General features: G+C 41.8%; 1 protein-coding gene across 1 annotated transcript; it reads right to left on the bottom strand.

Annotated features, from left to right (window-relative positions):
- Positions 1-145: 145 nt before the first annotated feature.
- Positions 146-6,828, bottom strand: GDF3 (growth differentiation factor 3). The gene is given in 3 exon segments (XM_002929202.4): positions 146-402; positions 404-1,040; positions 6,315-6,828. Coding segments are annotated over 3 exon segments (1,095 nt in total). The 5' UTR covers positions 6,583-6,828; the 3' UTR covers positions 146-212.
- Positions 6,829-24,088: the final 17,260 nt, after the last annotated feature.

Below are 24,088 nucleotides of genomic sequence, written 5' to 3'. Positions count from 1 at the left end.
CGCCATGACTGTGAGATCATTAGGGCTGAATGTGTGTGTGTGTGTGTGTGTGTGTGTGTGTAATTAGGGAGATCATTAATCATGATGGTTTTTCCAGGAAGACAAACTGTAAACACAAATATATTGATATTTCAGATCCAAGAAGTCATAAACCACGTTGCTAGTTTTATTAGAAGATTTAAGCTAAGAACACCCCTTCTGTTTCTAAGAGCCTACCCACATCCACATTCGTCCACCACCATGTCTTCATAATGTCGTAAAATGACATTGTCGTCATTGTCCTGATAGAGCATGGAAATGGGGGACAGCTTGGTGGGGATACAGACAGCCTGGGGGATCTCTGGGTCAACTGCATGCATCAGTGCTTGCATGAAAGCATAATTGGAACTGTTGAGGGAGGTGGAGCGAGAAAGGACAATCTCCATGGCAATAGTTTGCCATGAACCCTTTGGGAGCAATAATCCACTTGTGCCAACCTAAGTCCCGGAAGTTGACGAACAGCTGGTGACGATGGCAGAGGCTCTTGCAAGAAGCCTTAGGGGCAGCGATGGCTTCCCTCCTTCTTCGGGATGACGGGTGGCATTGCTCAGGGTTGAGAGTCACCACCAGCAGGGAAGCATGAAGGGACTGTCTCAGTCCGGCACAGGTGTCCTGAAGCTGAAAATTCACCCCCGACTCGCTGTTTCCTTTGACTAGTATCTCTAGCAACAAGCCTAAATTCTTCCGGGGGTTGTTACTCCAATCCTTAGCCACGTCCAGCAGGTTGAAGTGCACAACACCTTGTGGCCATGGTACTGACTGTAACACAAGCATTTTACCTGGTCTGGGGATGGACTGGCCCCACACGTGAGGCTCCTGAACCAGGGACAGAGCCAACTCCAGTTCCGGTCCCAGCTTATGGTAAGTGTTGGGCCCCAAATCCAGGCCCAGCTGGGCCATTGTCAACTGCTCCTTATCTTGAATGGCAGACAGGTTAAAGTGGAGCAGCTTCCGCAGGCAGGAGGAGGCTTGAGGAAGCTTCTCGGAGTCAAGAAAGAGACCTAGATGAGAACAGAGATGTGAGTCACCATAACATATGTCACTTCAGATCCACCAGTGTGATATAAATGTCAAATGTTATGTGATATCTACATATGCAAACTAAGGGCAGGAAATTATCAGTTGTATTCCAACCCTACCATTGGGAGGATTCGTTTCTCTCACTCCTCACTCAAGGCCAGAGATTCTTATTTTCACATCGGCAGGTCCCCAAGGGGTCCTGGACAGAATTTAGAAGGTCCATGAACTTGGATGGGAAAAAGAATTACATCTTTATTTTCAAGGAACTCTAAACGAAATCTAGCATTTCTTTTAACTATGAATATAGGTAACAAATCCCAATAATATTATCAGGACCTATGACACTGTTACCAATAAAAATCATAGTCATGTTCATGGATTAAGTTGTTGCAAATATCTTAAAATAACATTTATGCTCACACTACTTTGAATTTATGGTAAGTATAGTCCCATCCCTGGATCTTGTTATTTATTGCATTAATAAATGCATCCATGTATGTTACTGTACACACATTTGGTTTAAAATATTTTTATAAATGTATTTCTATATTTAATTGATTTCCTTGGGATCTTTTTTTTTTAAAAGATTATTTATTTATTTGAGAGAGAGAGAGAGCATTACCATGCAGGGAGAGGCAGAGGGTGAAGACGACTCCCGTTGAGCAGGGAGCCCCACACAGGACTCAATCTCAGAACCGGGATCATGACCCGAGTTGAAGGCAGACACTTAACCATCTGAGCCACCCAGGGACCCGATTTCCTTGGAAATCTTGAATATTTTATTTTAGGCATGTAAACCATTACTCTGAGAAGGGGTCCATCAGCTTTAACAGAATGGCCAAAGGGACCCATGGCACAGAAATGTTTAAGAACATCTTAGGCTGTCAGGTGTTGCTGGCCAAAAATTAACTACTTAGATTGACTTCCAAACAAGCTCCTCTCATCTAGGCAAGACTGGCCCTCTGGAGTCCTCTAGGTCTCATCCTTAGATGATTCCTTATCTAAGCCCACAGTTGTCAACATCAACAACTTCCGGTCCGGGGTCTCTGCAAATGTCATCTCCCACTTCACTGAATATTAAGGTACAGTGTGATTCTCCAGCTTCTGCACATGGACCCCTTTCTCTTACCTTTTGTCATTGTAGATGAACTCTCCCTGTTTTCAAAGCTGACTTCTCTGCCCAGATTGTCAAATCTATTCCTTTAGGAAAAGGCCCAATAGAGCTTACTTTTACCTTTTCTCTCCCCAGCTTCAATTTCTCCTCCTGTACAAATAACTTCTTTGTTATTTATTATTTATTTGTTTAGTAGGGATTTTGTTTTTAGGGGGCGTGGGGGGGTCAAGGGGACAGGGAGAGAGAGAATCTTAAGCAGGCTCCGCACCTAGCACGAGCCTGAGGCAGGTTCCATCTCACCACCTTGAGATCATGACCTGAGCCGAAATCAAGCGTCAGATGCTCACCCAACTGGCCCAGTGCCTGGTCCACCCAGGCAACCCAACCATAACTAGGGATTTTCTAAGACCATTCGGTTTATGGAGAAATTACAACAGAAGCCCAAACATTTCAGCGGTACCTGGCTGGTTCAGTCGGTAGAGCATGAGACTCGATCCCAGGGTCATGAGTTCAAGCCCCACCTGGATCCATGCAGATTACTTAAAAAAAACAAAACAGAAAAACAGAAAGCCCCCCTCAAGAAACCCTAACATTCTAACCATTCCCCCTTCAGTCTCAAGTCTCTTCATTCTCAAGTCTCATTTAAAAAAACAATAAAATTAAGAAGCCTTAGAAATTATCCAGCATCCTCTTCAAGCCTACCATATCATCTTTTTCTTTCTTTTCGTTTCATTGACCATCTTTTAAAAAGGTAGGTCTATATTTACTGTCTCTACCTCTTCATATTCTCCTGTTACTTTCCAGCTTTTTACCCCTCACTATTCCACTGAAACATCTTTCTTAAAGGTTGGCTAACTGTCAAGTGCAGAGATGTCTTCACAGTACTTCTCCACTTCTCTGAAATTGAGCTCTCCTGTTCCAGGCTAGAATTCTAACCCATGAGTCTCCCTTCCTCTTCCTAGCACTAAATCAAATTCCTTAAGCATAAAAGAAAAAAAGAAAATCCAAAAGCCAGAATGGAAAGGATGGACAGATTTGAGAGCAGGAAGATAAAAAAACTTCTATATTTTTTTTTTAAGTTTTTTTTTTAATTTATTTATTCGACAGAGGTAGAGACAGCCAGTGAGAGAGGGAACACAAGCAGGGGGAGTGGGAGAGGAAGAAGCAGGCTCATAGCGGAGGAGCCTGATGTGGGGCTCGATCCCATAACGCCGGGATCACGCCCTGAGCCGAAGGCAGACGTTTAACCGCTGTGCCACCCAGGCGCCCCAAAACTTCTATATTTAAAAGACATCATTAACAAAATTAAAACCACAAAGAACAACCAAGAAAACTTATAATGTGCATGAGTTAAAATTCATAATCTGAAAGAGCTTTTACAAATGATCAAGAAGGCTTACAAGTCATAAAGGAAAAGAAGACTCCTTAATAGAAAATGGCCAATGTGGGGGCGCCTGGGTGGCTCAGTCGTTAAGTGTCTGCCTTCGGCTCAGGGCGTGATCCCAGCATTCTGGGATCAAGCCCCGCATCAGGCTTCTCCACTAGGAGCCTGCTTCTTCCTCTCCCACTCCCCCTGCTTGTGTTCCCTCTCTCGCTGGCTGTCTCTCTCTCTGTCAAAATAAATAAATAAAATATTAAAAAAAAAAAAAGAAAATGGCCAGTGTGTATAGTCAATTGTTTGATAAAAAAAATAAGATTCATTATCCATTTAAAAATGCATTCCACCTTATTAAAGAAATAAAAACCAAAGCAATGAGATTATGTTTTGCTACCAGAGTAACAAAACTTAAAAGCTAAAAGAGTATTGTCACTCAACAGCCTTCCAGCATAGCAGGGATAAATAAGTACATTGTAATATATTCACAGAGTGAAATACTGCAAGCAATGAGAATGAGCTACAAATACACACACACCATGGATAAATCGCACAAACACAATTTAGAGTGAAGGAAGCCAGACACAAAAAAAGGATACATTTCACATTTCCATTTACATGAAGTTCAGAAACAGGCAGAACTGATTGGTAATGTTACAGGACGAAAGTTACTCTTGCAAAGGAGTCGTGATTAACCAGAAGGGGCCATGAAGCATCCTCAGAGGGTCACTGCTCCGTTCAGTTTCTCCATCTGGGTGCCTATTATTCTGTGAAAATTCACGGAGCTATTCTCTATGATTTGTGCACTTTTCTGTATGTATGCTATGCTTCAGTAAGTTTCTATAATGTTTCTATAAAGACTGCTGTCAAATTGTGGGAAAGTGAGAATTCTTAAACATTCATGATGGCGTGTAAATTTTGGAAGACACTTGCTCTATACAAAGTACAAATGTACCTTCTCTGATCCAATAATCCCCTTCTAAGAATTTATCCTAGGGAAATAGAAAAAGTATACACACACACACGTTTGATGTAAAGCTGTATTATTTATATTATGTCCATACTCATCAACAGGGCATCTGTTACATAGATTATAGCATGTTTATACAATGGAATCGTGTGCAGCCATTAAAATGAGACAATTGTGACTTTTAGTTCTGATTTGTATGAGATATTCATAATACCTGAGAAATGTATAGTATGACCCCATTTATAAAAAAATACAAGTTTCTATTGTAAATATTATGCAAAGAAGAAAGGTCTGGAAGAATATGCATGTAAACTATTAATGACGGCTTTCTCTTGGTGGAGGTTAGGGAGGGGTGATGGCAAGATTATGCCTTTTTCCTGTATCATTTGATAGGATTATGGTCATCACAAAAATCAAATTTTTTTCCATGGGGGAGGAAGGGAAGAATTCTTAGCTGTTTTCTACTCTTTCCATGGAAAATTCTTCAAACCAGCTTCCCACACCTTTTAACCTTCCTCCAGGAAATTTTCCCAGAACGCCCACTCTCAAGGCTTGAGTCTTTAACATAATAATACTTAGCATAAAGTATGGGAGTCTTATGTTTGTCTATTCGCCTTCTATAAACTTTTTCTTTTACCTTTTATAAACTCTTAAAGGGCAGACTTTAATTTCTACATTCCCATGGCGATACCCAGTTCCCAGCACATAGTAGGTATCCAAGAAATGCTTCCTGAACAAATAAATATTCAAATTTTATCTCCGGGTACTGTAAAATTAACCAACACGGCCCTCAATTCCTCTTCTGATCCCCACTCCCCATCCCGGGAAGCTATATAGAAATGCAAATTACAATACCCATCTCTGGCTTTGAATAAGAATTGAGCGGTAGGGGCGCCTGGGTGGCACAGCGGTTAAGCATCTGCCTTCGGCTCAGGGCGTGATCCCGGCGTTACGGGATCGAGCCCCACATCAGGCTCCTCTGCTATGAGCCTGCTTCTTCCTCTCCCACTCCCCCTGCTTGTGTTCCCTCTCTCGCTGGCTGTCTCTATCTCTGTCGAATAAATAAATAAAATCTTTAAAAAATTAAAAAAAAAAAAGAATTGAGCGGTAGAGTAAGGGGCAGGAACTGGACAGGAGAACCAACTATTTATTTATTTATTTAGAGAATCCACTTTTAACTATTGACCTAGGTAATTTTGGTGGGCGGTGTCAGTTTGATAAATTGTTGAATGGCACTCAGATCCTCATATAAAGGGTATGACAATGGCTATCAATAGCCATTTCCACCCAACAAAAGCAGTTGGAAGGTGTGGAGACGGGAAGCAAGAGTTGGGGCCAAATGGACTGGCAATGTTCTTCTCCCGGCTTGCCACACCAAAGGCACCGCGATACATAAAGTGTGGGCTGAAGAGTGAAGCCTATGCCATAATTCCACCCTTAATTCCATAATTCCACCCCATAATTCCATAATTCCTCCCACCTTAACTGTAGCACAAAAGCAGCGATTCAGAAAAAAACCCTATTTTGAATCCTGACTCTGCTCACGCGCTCCCGGTACGATCTTGAATAGTTTACGGGTTAATCTACTGACTGACTTTCCTTATTGTTAAAAAGCTGATAAGAATACCTGCCTTTGGAATCTCAGGATGTGGTCGGGATTAAATGAGCTAAAATACGTAAAATACCGGCACAAGTGCCTCTACAAACCCCTCGGTAATTGTTACCTTCCCCTTCTTTTCTTTCTTCATGCCATCTACTGCCAGACTTTTCTCTAGAAAGCACGCTCGTTTCCTTACCTTGATCCAGGAGAAGCCGGAGTATGTTCCCACGGGTACCGAGATCCTTTACGTAGCAGAAATCTCGGGAGTCCCCGTTGGTTGCGGCTGCCTCTTGATCCTGGAAAATTTTCTTCAAGATGGAAGGCACAGGTTGGAACTTCTGGGGCGAAGGCACTTTGTCTAAGCCCAGAAACTGGAGAAAGACATGTTCTTGAAATTGGAATGTCTGGCCCAAAGCCACAGTTAGCAGGAGGCGGAGAGCCAAGACGGTCGGGGAAGGAGTCATGGCCTCTGAGCGGAGACAAAGCTGCCTGGTGGGCTGGAGAAGGCTCGATCAATCGCGGGACTGCCTGGCATTCCAGGTACTGCTAATCTCTCTGCTGGAAGATAATCAAGTGTGAATTGCTCTCTTCCCAGCTCCTCAAAGGCAATTGGATGTGAAAGGACGGAGAATTTTTTTCTCTTCTGTTGCTCTACTCTTGCCCTCAGAAAGTTCACAAAGCAAAGATTACCAATGCATAGACTTAACTACAAAAATCTGAGGTTTGTCAGCAGTAGACAGAGTGGAAAGGAGACACGCATTTATTCACGTAACAAACATTTATTAAGTATCTATTACGTGCAAGGCTCTGAGAGAGGTGCTAGAGTAGTAATGAAAATGCAGAGTCTTGGCACTGACAGTCTATGCAGACAAACACATAGGTGGATTTCTGTTAGACCATATCCACAGCGGCGTGGGAAGCCAAACCAGGAAGAGGAAACTCCACCCAAGGAATTCGATCCACACTGTTCTCAGCTCTAAGAGGGACTGAATTTTATTCACCTAACTTTGCCCTTCCTTTTTATTTAAAGTTTTATTTATGTAAGTAATCTCTCCACCCCACCTGGGGCTTGAACTCATGACCCCAACACCAAGAGTCGCATGTTTTTCTGACTAAGCCAGCCAGGTGCCCCTAACTTTGCTCTTCCTGACTAAAAGTGAAAAATTAGACTGAGAGGCACCTGGGTGGCTTAGTCTGTTAGGTGGCTGCCTTCAGATCCAGTCATGATCCCAGGGTCGTCGCGATCCAAGGGCTGTGGGATTGAGCCCCGCATTAGGCTCCTTGCTCAGCAGGGAGCCTGCTTCTCCCTCTGCCTGCTGCCCTCCCTGCTCGTGCTTGCTTTCTCCACCCCTCTCTGTGTCAAATAAACAAAATCTTAAAAAAAAAAAAAATTCAAACCGACTGGGTTAATTCTGATTCCGCTACTTTTTAGTTACATGAAATTGGGCATGTCACTTAACCTTCTGAAGTTTTTGTTTTCTCAGCTGAAAAGAAAAATTGACCTTTTAATTTGAGAAAGTAGGCACTTTTCAATAAGACAATCTCGTGTTCAAGGCTGAAGGAATTAATGTGGACGGCACGGAGTTTATTGAGAAGTTTATGGCAGCATATATCAATTTCTGGTTTTGCATTTTGTTGTTTTACCAAACTCCTAGAAGATTTCCAAATGCTATAAAAGAATTAGCCAGTTTCTTGCCAAACTATTTTTCGTACTTTTTGAGAACAGGGACTTTTTCATTTTACATTCTTTTATACCTCCTATTCTAAGACCTTGTTTCCCCCAAAGGAAAAACAAAATGTTGTATCTAATATATAATAGTTTCCCATCATCTACAGGATAAAGTCAAGACTCTTTAGCTTGGCATTTATTTTTTTTTTAATTTTTAAAAAAGATTTTATTTATTTATTTGAGAGAGAGAATGGACAGCAGGGAGGAGCAGAAGGAAAAGCAGGCTTCCTGCTGAGCTGGGAGTCCAACATGGGTCTCGATCCCATGACCCTGAGATCATGACCTGAGCCAAAGGCAGACGCTTAACTGACTAAGCCACCCAGGCGCCCCGTTAGCTTGGCATGTAAAGACTATATTGGTCTGGCACCCCTATTGTTGCAGGATTGCAAGGTTCTTGTCTCACGGAGTTGAAGAACCGAGGAATGAATCTCACGGACACAAAAGGATAAAGTGAAGTGAACATTTATTAAGTGAAGGTGAGAACAGAAAGGAAAGAAAAAGCTCTCTAGAGTGAGAGGGGTCCCGAATGGGTTGCCACTGAGGGATTTTAGTGGCAGTCTTTTATTGAGAACTGACTGGGATGCTTGTGGCCTTGAGATTCTTTTTTTTTTTTTTTAATTTTGATTCTTTTTTTTTTTTTAAAGATTTTATTTATTTATTTGACAGAGATAGAGACAGCCCAGCGAGAGAGGGAACACAAGCAGGGGGAGTGGGAGAGGAAGAAGCAGGCTCATAGTGGAGGAGCCCGATGTGGGGCGCGATCCCATAACGCCGGGACCACGCCCTGAGCCGAAGGCAGACGCTTAACCGCTGTGCCACCCAGGCGCCCCTGGCCTTGAATTCTTGTGCCATCTTGGTTTATTCCTTTATCTCTTGTTCTGCTCTGTCTCAGCGTCTCCACCTGCCAGGAATAGTTTCGGAGCCCAGTCAAGGGAGTCAGGGCCTTCTATCTCTCCTGCCCATACCTTAACCCCTTCCTTATTCATGGGATGGGATCTGTGGGCAGAAAGAGCTATACTGGGATTGTGAAGAGTGACTGTATATTTTCTAATTTTTTTTTTAAGATTTTTTTTAAGTCCTTTTTTTTTTTTTTTTTTTTGCAGAGAGAGCTCGAGCACAAACAGGAGTAGTGGCAGGCAGAGAGAGAAGCAGGTTCCCTGATGAGCAAGGAGCCCAATGCAGGACTCTATCCCAGGGACCTGGGATCATGACCTGAACTGAAGGTAGACGCTTAACTGACTGAGCCACCCAGGCGCCCCTGTATACTTTTTAATTAGTGGGGGTTAAGGATAGTGCAAGTCTCCAAGGAATCTGGAAGCAAGGCTTTCAGGACCTTGAGGGGGCCAGCTGCCGCCAAGACAGGTTACTTTTAAGCATTAAGGCACTGGGACAGCCACGAGTTCCTTGAGGAAGGTGACGCTCTGTATGTTTCAGGTACCTATCAGCGGGCTGCAAGCTGTAAGGAGATTTTAATTTCAGTTACATTTCTTTTGCGTTTGTTTCCCACATCAATATCACTAGCCAGGCTCCTTTCCTCCTACCCACCATCAGCAGTGGTAATGCTCCAATGAGACAGACCTATATGTCTTCCCTGTGAGCTCATTACATCTGAGAGCCTTGGCCTACCAAGTTCAAAGTTTACTTTCACTGCAACAACTTCTTGAGTCACCAAACTAGATTTAAAGGTTTCTTCTTCCTCCCACTGGGCCTCGAGAGGGCACCCATCACAGTACTTGCTACACTGCATTTCACTGTGTCTTTTGTCTCTGTCCCTCCCAGACGATATACTTCTGAGGAATCGGAATCATGTGTTTTCATTTAAGTATCTCCACTGTGTATTTTCCACTAAGTGTGTCCATGGCCCAAGAAAGCGTCTGGGCAGTAGTCGACATTCAGTAGATATCTGTGCAACAAATAAATGAACAAAATGAGTTGGTGCTATTCCAGAGGTCTCATTCTTCTAGATAGCCAAGTTTCTTCCATTCCCATTTCTTTTTCTTTTTTTTTTTTTTTTTTAGATTTTATTCATTTATTCGACAGAGATAGAGACAGCCAGCGAGAGAGGGAACACAAGCAGGGGGAGTGGGAGAGGAAGAAGCAGGCTCATAGCGGAGGAGCCTGACGTGGGGCTCAATCCCACAACGCCGGAATCAAGCCCTGAGCCGAAGGCAGACGCTTAACCGCTGTGCCACCCAGGTGCCCCCCTCTTCCCATTTCTATCTCCTCCTGCTTGCATCCTAAAAAGCTAAAAGATAACACTTTTCAATTCATCTATAATCTTCACCTGTTTTCAGCAATAAGTGTGGGTTGCATTTCGTTTTTCCTTATTCAACTTAGTTCTGACTTAGGGTCAGAAACAGGGGCACCTTGGGTGGCTCAGTCGGTTAAGCGTTGTCTGCCTTTGGCTCAGGTCATGATCTTGAGGTCCTGGGAGGGAGCCCTGCATTGGGCTCACTCTGTAAGGAGCCTGCTTTTTCCTCTCCCTCTGCCACTCCCCAAAGCTCATGCTCTCTCTCTCTCTCTCTTTCTCTCAAATAAATAAATAGATAAAATCTTTTTTAAAAAGCCAGAATCAGACAAACTGGTTTAAATTCAGGTTCTGCTGCTATGAGTTGTGTGAGCATGACCAAGTCACTCAACTGTAAAGTAAGAATAAAACGTTCTTTGTGATGGTGCTGAGGAGATCTGATGGGATGACGTGTACTCAGGCTCAGGGCAATGTCTGCTATTGAAGCATTGATAACGTTCATTAGTCTATCGGGACCCACAAGATGGAGGCCACCCTAGTGGCCTGGTGCCCACATCACAAACCTAAAGGTAATTAAGCCTGCATTTATGAAAACAGCTATGAGGAAAATCTAACATACATCAATCACAGGCCTCCAGCTCAGCTTTAGCTAGCTCACCTTTCCCTGGAAATTAGGACTTGCTAGCCTTCTAAGGAAACCCCCAACCTAGCCAACTTGCCCTGTTCTCATGTTGCCTCTTCTAAAGCTCTATAAAGCTCTATCAAACTTGCATCAAATCCCTTGGGAACAGTAGCCCTTTGCTGTGAAGCACTGGACTCTCCCAATCTATGGTTGTTTTTTCTTAAATAAAGGACATAAAAAAAAAAAAAGACATCAAACTTGTTACTAAATGGTTTTAGTTTCGTCATTTGACATACTTGATAAAAGTTAGCTGGTGTTAATTATTGTTATCATTTTTTGCTTATTAAAGGGGAGTTTAATCAAGAGAAAGAAAATAATTGAGAGTATGCAATATAGCAATATATATTTAGCAAGATAAAGTACCACATCAAGCAAGAGTCCAAAGATCTAAGGTAATCACAGCTCCTGCAATGACCATGTAGTCCTGGCTGTTTCACTCAGTGTCAGTGTTTTATGATACATACCCAAGCATGGAAATTCTTTAAACAGAAAGATTTAAATGGTCTACGATCTCAGAAAAGGTTAACCTATCTGGGCCTCATTTTTTTACCTATGAAATCACAAGATTGACTTGGATTGTCTTTAGGGATTTTACAAAAACATGTGATTCTGCATTTTCAACCCAAATCAGAAATTGAAAAGTGAGGCAATATGGCTAAATAGCATAGAATTGGTTCTGTAGTCAGGCACTTAGATTAAAACCCCAGCTCTATCATTCACCTTCTGGGGAGTCCTGGACAAATTGTTTCTCTGACCTTTGGTTTTCTAATCAGTAGAACAAAAAAGATACTAGTTCAACAAAATTATTGTGATCATAAGTATAAAAGATATTCAACCTCACTGGGGAAAAAAAAAACAACAGATTAAAGCAATGAAAAGTCTATCAATTGGCAAGATGAGAAAAGACAATAGCAGGGCACCTGGCTGGCTCAGTGGGTGGACTGTGCAACTCTTGATCTTGGGGTCGTGAGTTCAAGCCCCATGTGGGGTGTGGAGATAAAGTAAAAAGGGGGGGCACCTGGGTGGCTCAGATCATGATCCCAGAGTCCTGGAATTGAGCCCTGCATCGGGCTCCCTGCTCAGCAGGGAGCCTGCTTCTCCCTCTCCCTCTGCTGTTCCCCCTGCTTGTGCTATATCTCTTGCACTCTCTCTCAAATAAATAAATAAAATTTTTTAAAAAATATAATGAATAACTTTAAAAAAATGATTAAGATTATAAATTTTGTGTGATGTACATTGTACCACAGTTAAAAAAAAATTCATGTCCTCTTATCAGCAATTCTAATTCTGGAATATCATATCTAAGCCACTAGAATATAAACTACAAAGGTCAGGGACAAATGATGAGCACTTGATGGATATTGGTTGAGTGAATTAAGTATGAGAGTGGACAAAGAATTACAAATTTATTCATTTTAGTATTATTTATTATCAAGAAAATTTGAGGGACACCTGGATGGCTCAGTCATTAAGCTTCTGCCTTCGGCTCAGGGCGTGATCCCGGCGTTCTGGGATCGAGCCCCACATCAGTCTCCTATGCTGGGAGCCTGCTTCTTCCTCTCCCACTCCCCCTGCTTGTGTTGCCTCTCTCGCTGGCTGTCTCTCTCTGTCAAATAAATAAAATCTTTAAAAAAAAAATTGAAAATAACCTAACTGTATATAGTGGTAAACACATTATAGAGCATTTATAAGCTTGATATCATTCAACCATAAATAAAGTAAAAAAAAATTAATGGCATAGAAACTTAGACATGAATATTATTTTCTTTAAAAGCTTTTATTTATTTATTTGACACAGAGAGAGAGAGACAGAGCACAAGCAGGCAGAGTGGCAGGCAGAAGTAGGCTTCTAACTGAGCAGAGAACCCAACAGGCGGCTCTGTCCCAGGACCCTGAGATCATGACCTGAGCCGAAGGCAGACGCTTACCTGACTGAGCCACCCAGGCGCCCAAATATTTATTAGCTTTACCATTAGAAAAAGGTTACTTAAAACAACATAGTTACAACCACCAAAGCACAAAGCGATTTGGATGCTTCTGTCAGTCAGTAAACAAATATTAACTGATTGTCTAGAAAACTGTTCTAAGGATTTAGGGTATAGAAGTGACAAAACAGGGGCGCCTGGGTAGTGCAGTCGTTAAGCGTCTGCCTTCCGCTCAGGGCGTGATCCCAGCGTTGTGGGATCGAGCCCCACATCAGGCTCCTCCGCTGGGAGCCTGCTTCTTCCTCTCCCACTCCCCCTGCTTGTGCTCCCTCTCTCGCTGGCTGTCTCTCTCTGTCAAATAAATAAATAAAATCTTAAAAAAAAAAAAAAAAGAAGTGACAAAACGAAGTCCTACAAGTAAGTAAAGAATTGTGTATGGTTATACTAAGAACTAAGGAGAACTTCAAGGGGCATCTGGGTGGCTCAGTCGGTTAAGTGTCTGCCTTCGGCTCAGGTCATGATCCCAGGGTCCTGGAATGGAGTCCCTCGTCGGGCTCCTTGCTCAGTGGGGAGCCTGCTTCTCCCTCTGCCTCTGTCTGCCACTCCCCCTACTTGTGTGCACTGTCAATGAATAAATAAATAAATTAATTAAATCTGTTTTAAAAAAGATTTTATTTATTTGAGAGAGAGAGCGTGAGTGGGAGAAGCAGAGGGAGAGGGAGAGAGACCCTCAAGCAGACTCCCCACTAAGCATGGAGCCCAACAGGGGGCTCATCTCACAACCCTGAGATCACAACCTGAGCAGAAACCAAGAGTTGAACGTTTAACCAACTGCACCACCCAGGGTCGCTATTTTACTAGTAGGTATATTATTTATTTATAGTTATATTTAGTGGGAGAATGAATGACAAGAACTATAGTATGAGTAGAACTAATAACAAGATGTTGGGGGAAAAACCCAGAAGGTACACAGGGTTAATATTTTTAGATTTTTCTATATCCTATAAGACCTCATTCTTGCCGTTTATCAGTTTGGATATTTTATCATATTGCCAAAAACAAAAGCAAAATAATAATGAATAAAATCCCTTAGAATCACATTAACGACTATTAATAATATCACTTTGTATGTACCATATTTTACTCATTTAGGAATATTTTTAATCTTTAGACACTAAATAATTATGCTGCATTTCATCACATGCCAATTAAATTTTATCTGCAGTTTATATTATATTCTTATTAAATTATAAGTCTAATTATTGCACAAAAGACTGTTAAGGGTCTTAATTCTTTTGGACAAATTGTATTAGATAATATTTCAATTTATACTGCCAATAGTTGTAAGAGTTCAGTTGTAATAACCCTGGCCACCCTTGGATACTTTTTCCATCCTTAACTTTTTTTTTCTTCAAATAATCTCTACATTTAATGTGGGGCTCAAACTCAGAACCCGAGATCGAGTCGCATGCTCTATGGACTAAGCCAGCCAGACACCTCTCCTTAACTTTTTAAGATGAGATATAAATGATAGATCCTTTATACTTAATTTACTTTTTTGATTATTAAGGTTGATTTTTTGGAAGCCATTTGTATATTCTCCTAAAATCAAACATTTCTGTTGTTTACACTTTTTTGGACTACAGCAAATAACTGTCTATTCAAAAAGGGGCATTTCCAGTAATGGTCAGCATCAGGTGATCAGAAACCCCCAGGAAGCGTTTTGCTCCTCCTGTCTGATGACCACAAAAGGGCTTGGATGTTCTCCTGAGATCTCTGGGCACTCTCACCTCAAGAGGACACCACTCAATCTTAAAGTCCCCTGAAACAAAAGCTACTCAGAATGTGAATCGTGGACCCATGCCTGTTTGGAAATTGCTACCTGAGGACACAGGGCAGAAAATGAGAGTAAGTGTCAAGGGATGTTTACAGCAATTTGACAGAGTAATGTTATGTCGGATAAATGTATCATTGTACAAATGATGCTTGTATTTTGTTTGTGCTAAATGTTTGCTTTCTTGGGGCACCTGGGTGGTGCAGTCAGTTAAGCATCCAACTCTTGGTTTCAATTCTTATTTCACTTAGCATGATCTTGGGGTTGTGAGATCAAGCCCCATGTCGGGCTCCACGCTCAGTGCAGAATCTGCTTAAGACCCCTCTCCCGAGGTACCTGGGTGGCTCAGTCAGTTAAGCGTCTGCCTTCGGCTCAGTTCATGATCCTAAGGTCCTGGAATGGAGTCCCATGTTGGGCTCCCTGCTCAGCAGGAAGCCTGCTTCTCCCTCTCCCCCAGCTTGCGCTGTCTCTATTTCTCTCTCTCAAATAAATAAAATCTTAAAAAACAACAACAACAACAACAACCCTCTCTCCCTCTCCTACTGCCCCGGCCCCGAGCTCCCTTTCTCTCTAAAATAAATAAATAAATCTTTTTAAAAAAGTTCCTTTCTAGTCATTTTTTTAAACAAGATTTTGTTTATTTATTTGGGGGAGAGAGAGAGAGAATGCGAGAGAGCATGAGGGAAGGATCAGGAGAGAGAGAAGCAGGCTCCCCGATGAGCAAGGAGCCCAATGTGGGACTCGATCCCAGCACCCCAAGATCATGACTCGAGCCGAAGGCAGACACTTAACCAACTGAGCCACCCAGGCACCCCTTTCCAGTCATTTTTAAATTATATTTTATAAATGTTTTGGTCCATGATTGGAGATTAAAACAACAAGCTTAAGCTTTACCATAGAAAAGCATATTCTAAAATACGTTTTACTCAATGTATTAGTCTCTTATTGCTGCTGTAAAAAAAAAATTGCCACGGGGCGCCTGGGTGGCGCAGCGGTTAAGCATCTGCCTTCGGCTCAGGGCATGATCCCGGCGTTCTGGGATCGAGCCCCACATCAGGCTCCTCCGCGATGAGCCTGCTTCTTCCTCTCCCACTCCCCCTGCATGTGTTCCCTCTCTCGCTGGCTGTCTCTGTCGAATGGATGAGTAAAATCTTAAAAAAAAAAATTGCCACAAATTTAGTGGCTTAAAATAACACAGATTATTATCTGGATAGATATTATCTGGATAGTTCTGAAAGTCAGAAGTCCAAAATAGAACCTAATGGGTTAAAATCAAAGTCTAGGAGGAACTGTTTTATTCCCAGAGTTTCTAGGGGGAAATCAGTTGCCTTGCCTTCTAGCTTCTAGCTGATGCCTGAATTCCTTGGCTAGTGACAACTTTCTCTGTTTTCAAAGTCAGCAAGTTAACGTCTTCAAATATCTCTGACTCCGATCTTCTTCCACTTACAAGGACCTTTGGGATTACATCACTTCAATACAGGATAATCTTCCCATTTCAAGACCCTTCACTTAATCACATTGATGAAGTCCCAAATTGAGCAATAATTAACAAACTCTGGATATTAAGGACTTTTGTCTGGCATATTTGTCAGTTTTTCTTCCCAGTTTAAATCAGTCTTCAAGTTTGCTTAAAATTGTTCTTGCCACCTGGAAATTTTTAACTTTTATTTGGTCAAGTTGTGAAATCTTTTATGGTGTTTGATTTTGGCTTAATGCTTAGACAAGATTTTTTCACCTTGAGAATATAGATTGCCATCCACATTTTCTTTCTAACGTATACCTTTTTTTTTTTTTTTCTTATGCTGTGTCTTTTATTCCCATGACTTACTCAGTCTGGAACTGAAGCCCGTGTCTCCCTCTCCTCTTCACCCATTTTGCCCAACCCTCCACCTTCTTCCCTCTGGCCACCATCAGCTTGTTCTCTGTCTTTATAAGTCTGATTCTGCTTTTTTGTTTATTTATTCATTTGTTTTTGTTTTTTAGATTCCGCTAATGAATGGAATCATATAATATTTGTCTTTCTCAGTCTGACTTATTTCACTTAGCATAATTCCACTTTGTTTCAAATGGCATGATCTTCACCTTTTTTATGCCTGCATGACATTCCTCTGTGTGTGTGTGTGTGTGTGTGTGTGTGTGTGTGTGTGTATCTTCCTTATCCGTTCACCTATTGATGGACACTTAGGTTGTTTCCTTATCTTGGCTATTGTAAATAATGCTGCAATGAACATAGGGGTGCCTATATCTTTTCAAATTAGTGGTTTTGTTTTCTTTGGGTAAATAGAAGATTTATTGGATCATATGGTATTTCTATATTTAATTTTTTGAAGAACCTCCATACTGTTTTTCAGAGTACCTACACCAATTTACATTCCCACCAGCAGTGCACGAGGGTGCCTTTTTCTCCACATCCTCACCAACATTTGTTATTTCATATATATATATATATATATGATTTTATTTATTTATTTGTCAAAGAGAGAGCAACAGAGAGAGAGCACAAGCAGGGGGAAGCAGGCTCCTCACTGAGCAAGAAGCCTGATGTCACAGACCCAGGACCCTGGGATCATGACCTGAGCGGAAGGCAGACGCTTAACCTACTAAGCCACCCAGGTGCCCCGATTATATTTTTTATTTTTGCCATCTAATGTGTATCTTAATCTAGAGTGACTTTAGGCAAGTTAATTAACAGCTCTTTGATTCAATTTTTTTCATCTCTAAAAATAAATACATAATCCTAAGGTTATGAGAAATAAATGTGTTGGTTCATGTAAACCACTTAGAATAGTGCTCAACGTTCACTGTCATTACCCCTGCATCAATATCACACAGCTTTGAACGCTTCAAGAATCTTACTTGTGTTTTTGAAAGTAAATACTGCTTGAAATAATTCAAACAATAGAAAATAAGAGAATAAAAATAACCTCATCTGCAAAGATAACCGCTGCTAACAGATTAGTGATTATTTCTCTAGATATTTGCATACCTTTATTTTATTTTAATAGTTTTTTTAAATTTTATTTTTCAGTAATCTCTACACCCAACGTGGGTCTCAAACTCATGACTCAGATCAAGAGTCACATGTTCCATTGATATTACCTTAGTAATGTACAAATACAGAGAATTATTGTTTGACTTGGGTTTTTTAAAAGATTTTATTTATTTATTTGACAGAGAGAGAGCACAAGAAGAGGGAGCAGCAGGCTCCCTGCTGAGCAAGGAGCCCAACGAAAGACTTCATCCCAGGACCCTGGGATCCTGACCTGAGCCAAAGGCAGACGCTTAACTGACTGAGCCACCCAGCTGCCCCTAATGTTTGATTTATATAAAAATGACATCATACTTTATATATCGCTCTGCCTCAAACTGTTGCTTAATAACATGTCTTGGAGAGTTATACCCAAAGATTAACTTCATTTTCTTTATTTTTCTGTAAAGATTTTATTTATTTATTCGTCAGAGAGAGAAAGTGAGAGCGCACAAGCAGGGGGAGTGGCAGGCAGAAGGAGAAGCAGGCTCCCCACTGAGCAAGGAGCCCCATGAGGGACTTCATCCCAGGACCCTGGGATCACGACCTGAGCTGAAGGCAGATGCTTAACTGACTGAGCCACCCAGGCGCCCCAACTTCATTTTCTTTAATGGCAACATCCTATTCAGTTCAAGAATCTTTCATGTTACAAACAACTCTGTTTATTAGCACAGACCTCAATGGGGAACCATACTGTATTTCCCGGGTTAGGTCTTCTCCCAGTCTCGTAACATGTCTCTGTCTTTCCTAAAACTGCTATCCTCTCTGTCATGCTCACTCTGAGCTTGTTCCTTATTTCCCTTAGAACTGGAGCAAGCAAGAGAACTTGCAAAGCGTCTCAAAACCACGTGGACCTCCTCACCCACATATGCACCCAGAGGGAGAAGCTCCTTGTCCTGTGTGGGACCATCCAAAGCCAGTCTCTTGGCTTGTGCACTGACTGCATCCCTCTTGCTTACCCCAATTCATCACTCAGCAGTTCTCTCTTCACCTCACCCATTTTCCCATGTTTACTGGATCTGTCCTAGTGGTATACAAACATGCTATCATTTTTCCCACCTTAAAAAACTAAAAAAAAAAATTTTTTTTGAGGGAGGGGCACTTGGGTGGCTCAGCCAGTTAAGTATCTGCCTTCGGCTCAGGTCATGATCCCAGGGTCCTGGGATTGAGTCCTGCATCAGGTTCCCTGCTCAGTGGGGAGCCTGCTTCTCCTCCTTCTGCCCTCCCTCATCCCCACTCGTGTTCTTTCTCTCTCACTCTGCACTCTCTCTCTCAAATAAATAAAATCGTTAAAAAAAATTTGGGGGGGGCGTCTGGGTGGCTCAATCGGTTAAGCATCTGCCTTCGGTTCATCTATCTTTGGTTCAGGTCATGATCCCAGGGTTCTGAGGTTGAGCCCCGAGTTGGGGGAGGGGGGGGTCCCTGCTCATCGAGGAGTCTGCTTCTCCCTCTGCCTCTGTGATCTCTCTCACTTTCACTCTCTATCCAATTAAATAAATATAATATTAAAAAATTTTTTTTAAATCTTTTAACCCCACTTATCACATTACCTACTGATCCATTCCCTGTTCCCTTTTGCCAAAAACTTCTTGAAATAATTCATTGTATTTGCTCATTCTTTTTTTTTTTAGATTTTATTTTTTGAAGTCAATTATTTTTTTTTAGTAATTTCCACACCCAACATGGGGCTTAAACTCACGACCTTAGATCAAAAGTTTCATGCTCACCGACTAACCCAGCTAGGCGTCCTCAGTCCTTTTTTTTTTTTAATGATTTTATTTATTTATTAGAGAAAGAGAGAGAGCACGAGCAGAGGGAGGGGCAGAGGAAGAGGGAGAAACAGACTCCCCACTGAATGGCAGCCTGACATACGTCTTGATCCCAGGACCCTGGGATCATGACCTGAACCAAAGATAGATGAACCGAAGACAGATGCTTAACCGACTGAGCCACCCATGCACCCCAGGTGTCCTCTGTCTTATTCTTTCATTCTACAACACTGCTCTTGTCCAGGTCGCTGATAACATTCACATTAACAAATCTAATACCAATCCTTTTTTTTGTTTGTTTTTTTGTTGTTGTTTTTAAAGATTTTATTGATTTATTTGAGAAGAAGAGAAAATGAGCACTCGGAGGGGCACAGGGAGAGAGAGAGAGAAGCAGACTCCCTGCTGAGCAGGGAGCCCAATGTGGGGCTTGATCCCAGGATTCTGGGATCATGAACTGAGCCCAAGGCAGACGCTTAACTGACTAAGCCACCCAGGCATCCCTAATACCAACTTGTTGACCTTCATCTGACTTTAACCCTCAGCAGCTTTTGACCCAGTTGATCACTCCCTCCCACTTCCTACCCTTACTTGGGTTCCTGAAGAGTGCTCTTTGTTGGTTTACCGCCTATCTCACTGGTTGCTCATTCCCAGTCTCCTTTCTGCTTCCTCTTTCCACTGGTCTGTTAGAGTTGGAGTGTTCCAGATCTTGGGTCTCAGGTCTTTTTTCTTTCATAATTACACTCACTATCCTGGTGATCTCATCTAGTCTGTGGCTTCAAATACCATATATATGCTGATGCCTTTCTGTATGCTCAGACCTTCTCTGTGTTCCAGAACCATTTTACTAAGCTATCCACTCACCTCCTCTTGGGTGTCTAAAAATCATTGTAAAAGTTTCTACTATTCAAAGTGGAATTTCCAATATCCATACCCTACCCTCTGCATCACCACCTGCAAGCTTTTCTACCTTAGCTAATTCCAACCCTGCCCTTTCAGGTGTTCAGTCAGAACAAAGCCTTGGAATTCTCCTTGACTCCGTTCTCTCATTCCACATATTCCGTTCATCAGGAAATCCTACTACCTCTATCTACAAAATATTTTCAGAATCTGTACTCCACTCAGCCACTCTAATCTGAGACACTACTATTTCTTTTCTAAATTATACTGTAACCTCTAAATTGATCTCTGCCTTTATTTGAGAGAGGGAGAGAGAGAATGCATGTACACGAGAGCAGGGAGGGGCAGAAGGAGAGGGAGAGAGAGAATCCCAAGCAGACTGCCCGCTGAGTGCAGAGCCCAACACAGGGCTGGATCCCACGAACCTGAGATTATGACCTGAGATGAAATCAAGAGTAGGACACTCAACCGACTGAGCCACGCAGGCACCCCACATCAGCCAAATTCTTTAAAAACGTCAGTTAACTCATTCATTCATCTGCTCAGAAACCCTCCACTGGCTCTGTTTTACTCGGAGGAAAAGTCGGTGTCTGCAGGTGCCTCATCTACTAATTTTGCCTCTTATTCATTTGGCTCCAGAACAGTGGTTTTGCACTAGTGTGTGTGTGTGTGTGTGTGATCTCCCCCCCCTCCTCCCCTGGCGCTACTCCAAATTCTTTATGTACTCGCTGCTGCCTCTGCCAGGAAGACTCTCACTAGATGGCCCCCTGGCTGACTTTCTCACCTCCAAATCTGTACACATTCTTCCCCCTCTCCTTAAAGCGTATTCTTACCATTCCATTTTACTTTCCCACTTGTGCTCTTCTCCCACACTTGCAATCTCCTTTACCCTGTTCACAGCATGCATTTTTTTTAACATATTAATAATTTCATTCACCTGTTCAATGGATATTTGTGCTGGACATTGTTTTACACATTTGGGATGTACAAGTGACCTAAACAGATAAAAATCCTGACTTCAGGGGCGCCTGGGTGGCACAGTTGTTAAGCATCTGCCTTCGGCTCAGAGCGTGATCCCAGCGTTCTGGGATCGAGGCCCACGTCAGGCTCCTCCCCTGGGAGCCTGCTTCTTCCTCTCGCACTCCCCCTGCTTGTATTCCCTCTCTCGCTGGCTGTCTCTCTCTGTCAAATAAATAAATAAAATCTAAAAAAAAAAAAAATCCCTGACTTCAAACAACTTATGTTCTAGTGCAGCAAGACAGTCAGTACACAATAAATATAATAACATAAGTAAATATTATTTGTTGAATAAATAAATAGAAATACCTTCAGGCACTTATTCACATACTTCTACAGAACAATTTTCTAGAAATGGAATTGCTGGGTCAAAGAATGTGCATACTATACGCTTTTGTAAAATGACCAAATTTCTAATCAATAACCAACAGAAAGGCACGCCTGCTGCAGCAGCCGCCGAGAGCTTATGCTAAGGATATAACAGGAAAACATGTTTGTGACCTTGCGGGCTTTAGCGGAACCTGCCGAGCGCAGTCAGCAACGACCGGCTTGCCCAGCGGCCGGGAACAGCCAGCTCACTCGGGGTGGAACGCTGCCCTCAGATAACGAGCGGCCAGGAACGCCCGGTCCACTAAAGGGCAGAACGCTGCCCCAACTGAAACTCTTGACAGTAGCCCGCGGGGTCCATAGAAACATGTTTAAGAATAGGCCTCACTTGCTGAATGTTACATCATCTACCCCCGTGACCTTCCCTGTGATGTACTACTATTCACTAGGCGGTAATATGGATCATCCCCTTGATTGATTGTTTATTGCCAATAAATCCGCGAGGTTGCAGCTTTTCGGGGCGATGGCAGTCTTGGCGGTGGCACGCCTGGCAGTCATCCCCTGTACCCACGCTCTTTTTCACAAGCTAACCTGTCTGTGCCTCGTCCTTCTCCCGAATCAACGCCAGGGCTCCACGGGCAGTGTCCAGCAGGCTGCCTGGCTCAGTCGGGTGGTGTCTGCCTTCGGCTTGGGTCATGATCCCAGTGTCCTGGGATTGAGTCCTGAGTCGGGTTCCCTGCTCGGTAGAGAACCTGATTCTCCCTGCCGCTCCCTTTGCTTGCGCTCTGTCTCTCTCTCTCTGACAAATGGATAGATGAAATCTTTAAAAAATAATAATAATAACCAACAGGAAAAAATTGGGTCGGGCACACTTATGTATACGCACATATATGCATATATTCATATGTAGTACTAGCTTTCTTTTCTAGGTGTGGCCTGGAACTTAATCTGAGAAGGTGTTTCTCTTTTGTATTTTATAAAGTGATACTGAGACTAAACGGTGGTATTTTTTTCATTAATGGTCTTACTGGGGGAAAAAATAGTTGGAATTTTTGTGTGTGTAGAGAAATGGGAAATGATACTGGTTTTTTAAGTCATAAGGTCTGAGAACCACTGACTTAGGATACTTGGTATTACCAATCTTTCTCTTTCATAATTAAAATGGATTTTAAAATTTAAGACTATTTAATCTTATCAATGAAATTGCTACCTTAAATCCATAAATTTATATACTCAGAAGATTTTCGTAATTAGAATGGCCTACCTCAAAGTATTTGTAAAAACTAATCTGGAATAAAAGTAAATATAAACACATAGCAATAGTCAATTATATATTTTACATAGGATAAATACAATTATAAAATAAAATAAATATTTGACACAGAGTTGAATCTTTATAAATTAAAATTAGGTGAGAGATAAATGATATTATAAAACTTTATATTTAATATTTTGTACATTATGATTAAGAAATTGCTTGAATGGCAATTTAAAATTTAAGTAAATGGTTGTGAACAATTTCTCTTCTGGATCTTTTTGGTTTCTCCAAGGCAAGGAAAATAAAAATATTAATGCTATGTCTAAATTGTGTATCTTATCTAAAACATTACCCCGAGAATGTCTGGGCCTAGAGCAAAGAAAACAAAAAATAGTCCTCCTTTCCTCCAAGGGTATAAATTTGCAGCTGATAAGGGTTGGTGGGGTCATTCTTATTGCCTTGGATAACAATGTTTTGTAAGCCTTGCATTCTTAGATAACAATTTTTTTAAAGTATTCTTGTTTCCGAGGGTCAGAAGATAATAGAAAAGATGTTGCTCTTGACCTTTACTCTTAGGATTAACATCTTTAACCTGTTGAGATTCAGGAGCTCCAAGTTTATTTTCGTAGTTTCAAAAGTAGTGGCAGAATTTACAATTTTAAGGGAGAGGAAGAAAGAACAAAAACCAAAACAACCTTGAAAACGAATGTACTCATTCTTCAAATACTTATGACTTAGTATATATGAGTATGAAATATACATGGCCATTGATTTAACAATGAACAAAGGAATGATTCGACAGATATTATGATGTCCTAACTTTGTTCTGGGCAACGCACTAGGGAGGTGTTTTCAGTGTTTGAGTCATTAGTGAATGGTGAAGTAAATTTTGTGTGTCAGCATTGAAAAAAAAAGAATGTAGATAGGGGCGCCTGGGTGGCGCAGTTGTTAAAAGCATCTGCCTTCGGCTCAGGGCGTGATCGAATCCCACATTGGGCTCCTCCGCTGGGAGCCTGCTTCTTCCTCTCCCACTCCTCTGCTGTGTTCCCTCTCTCGCTGGCTGTCGCTCTGTCACATAAATAAAAATCTTTAAAAAAAAAAAAAAGAATGTAGATAATATCAAAGCGCATTGTACAATGGCTAATGATCTTTTCCTGAAATTTTTTGCTTTAATATTTATCTGTATGTTACTGGGTATATTCCTTTTCTCTTTTTTGGGGGGGGGGCTTTACATTTTTTATTTTTTAAATTTTATA

The sequence above is a fragment of the Ailuropoda melanoleuca genome, chromosome 16 (genome assembly GCF_002007445.2).
Source record: "Ailuropoda melanoleuca isolate Jingjing chromosome 16, ASM200744v2, whole genome shotgun sequence".
NCBI lineage: Eukaryota > Metazoa > Chordata > Mammalia > Carnivora > Ursidae > Ailuropoda > Ailuropoda melanoleuca.
This window is presented reverse-complemented; position numbering and strand designations above follow the sequence as displayed.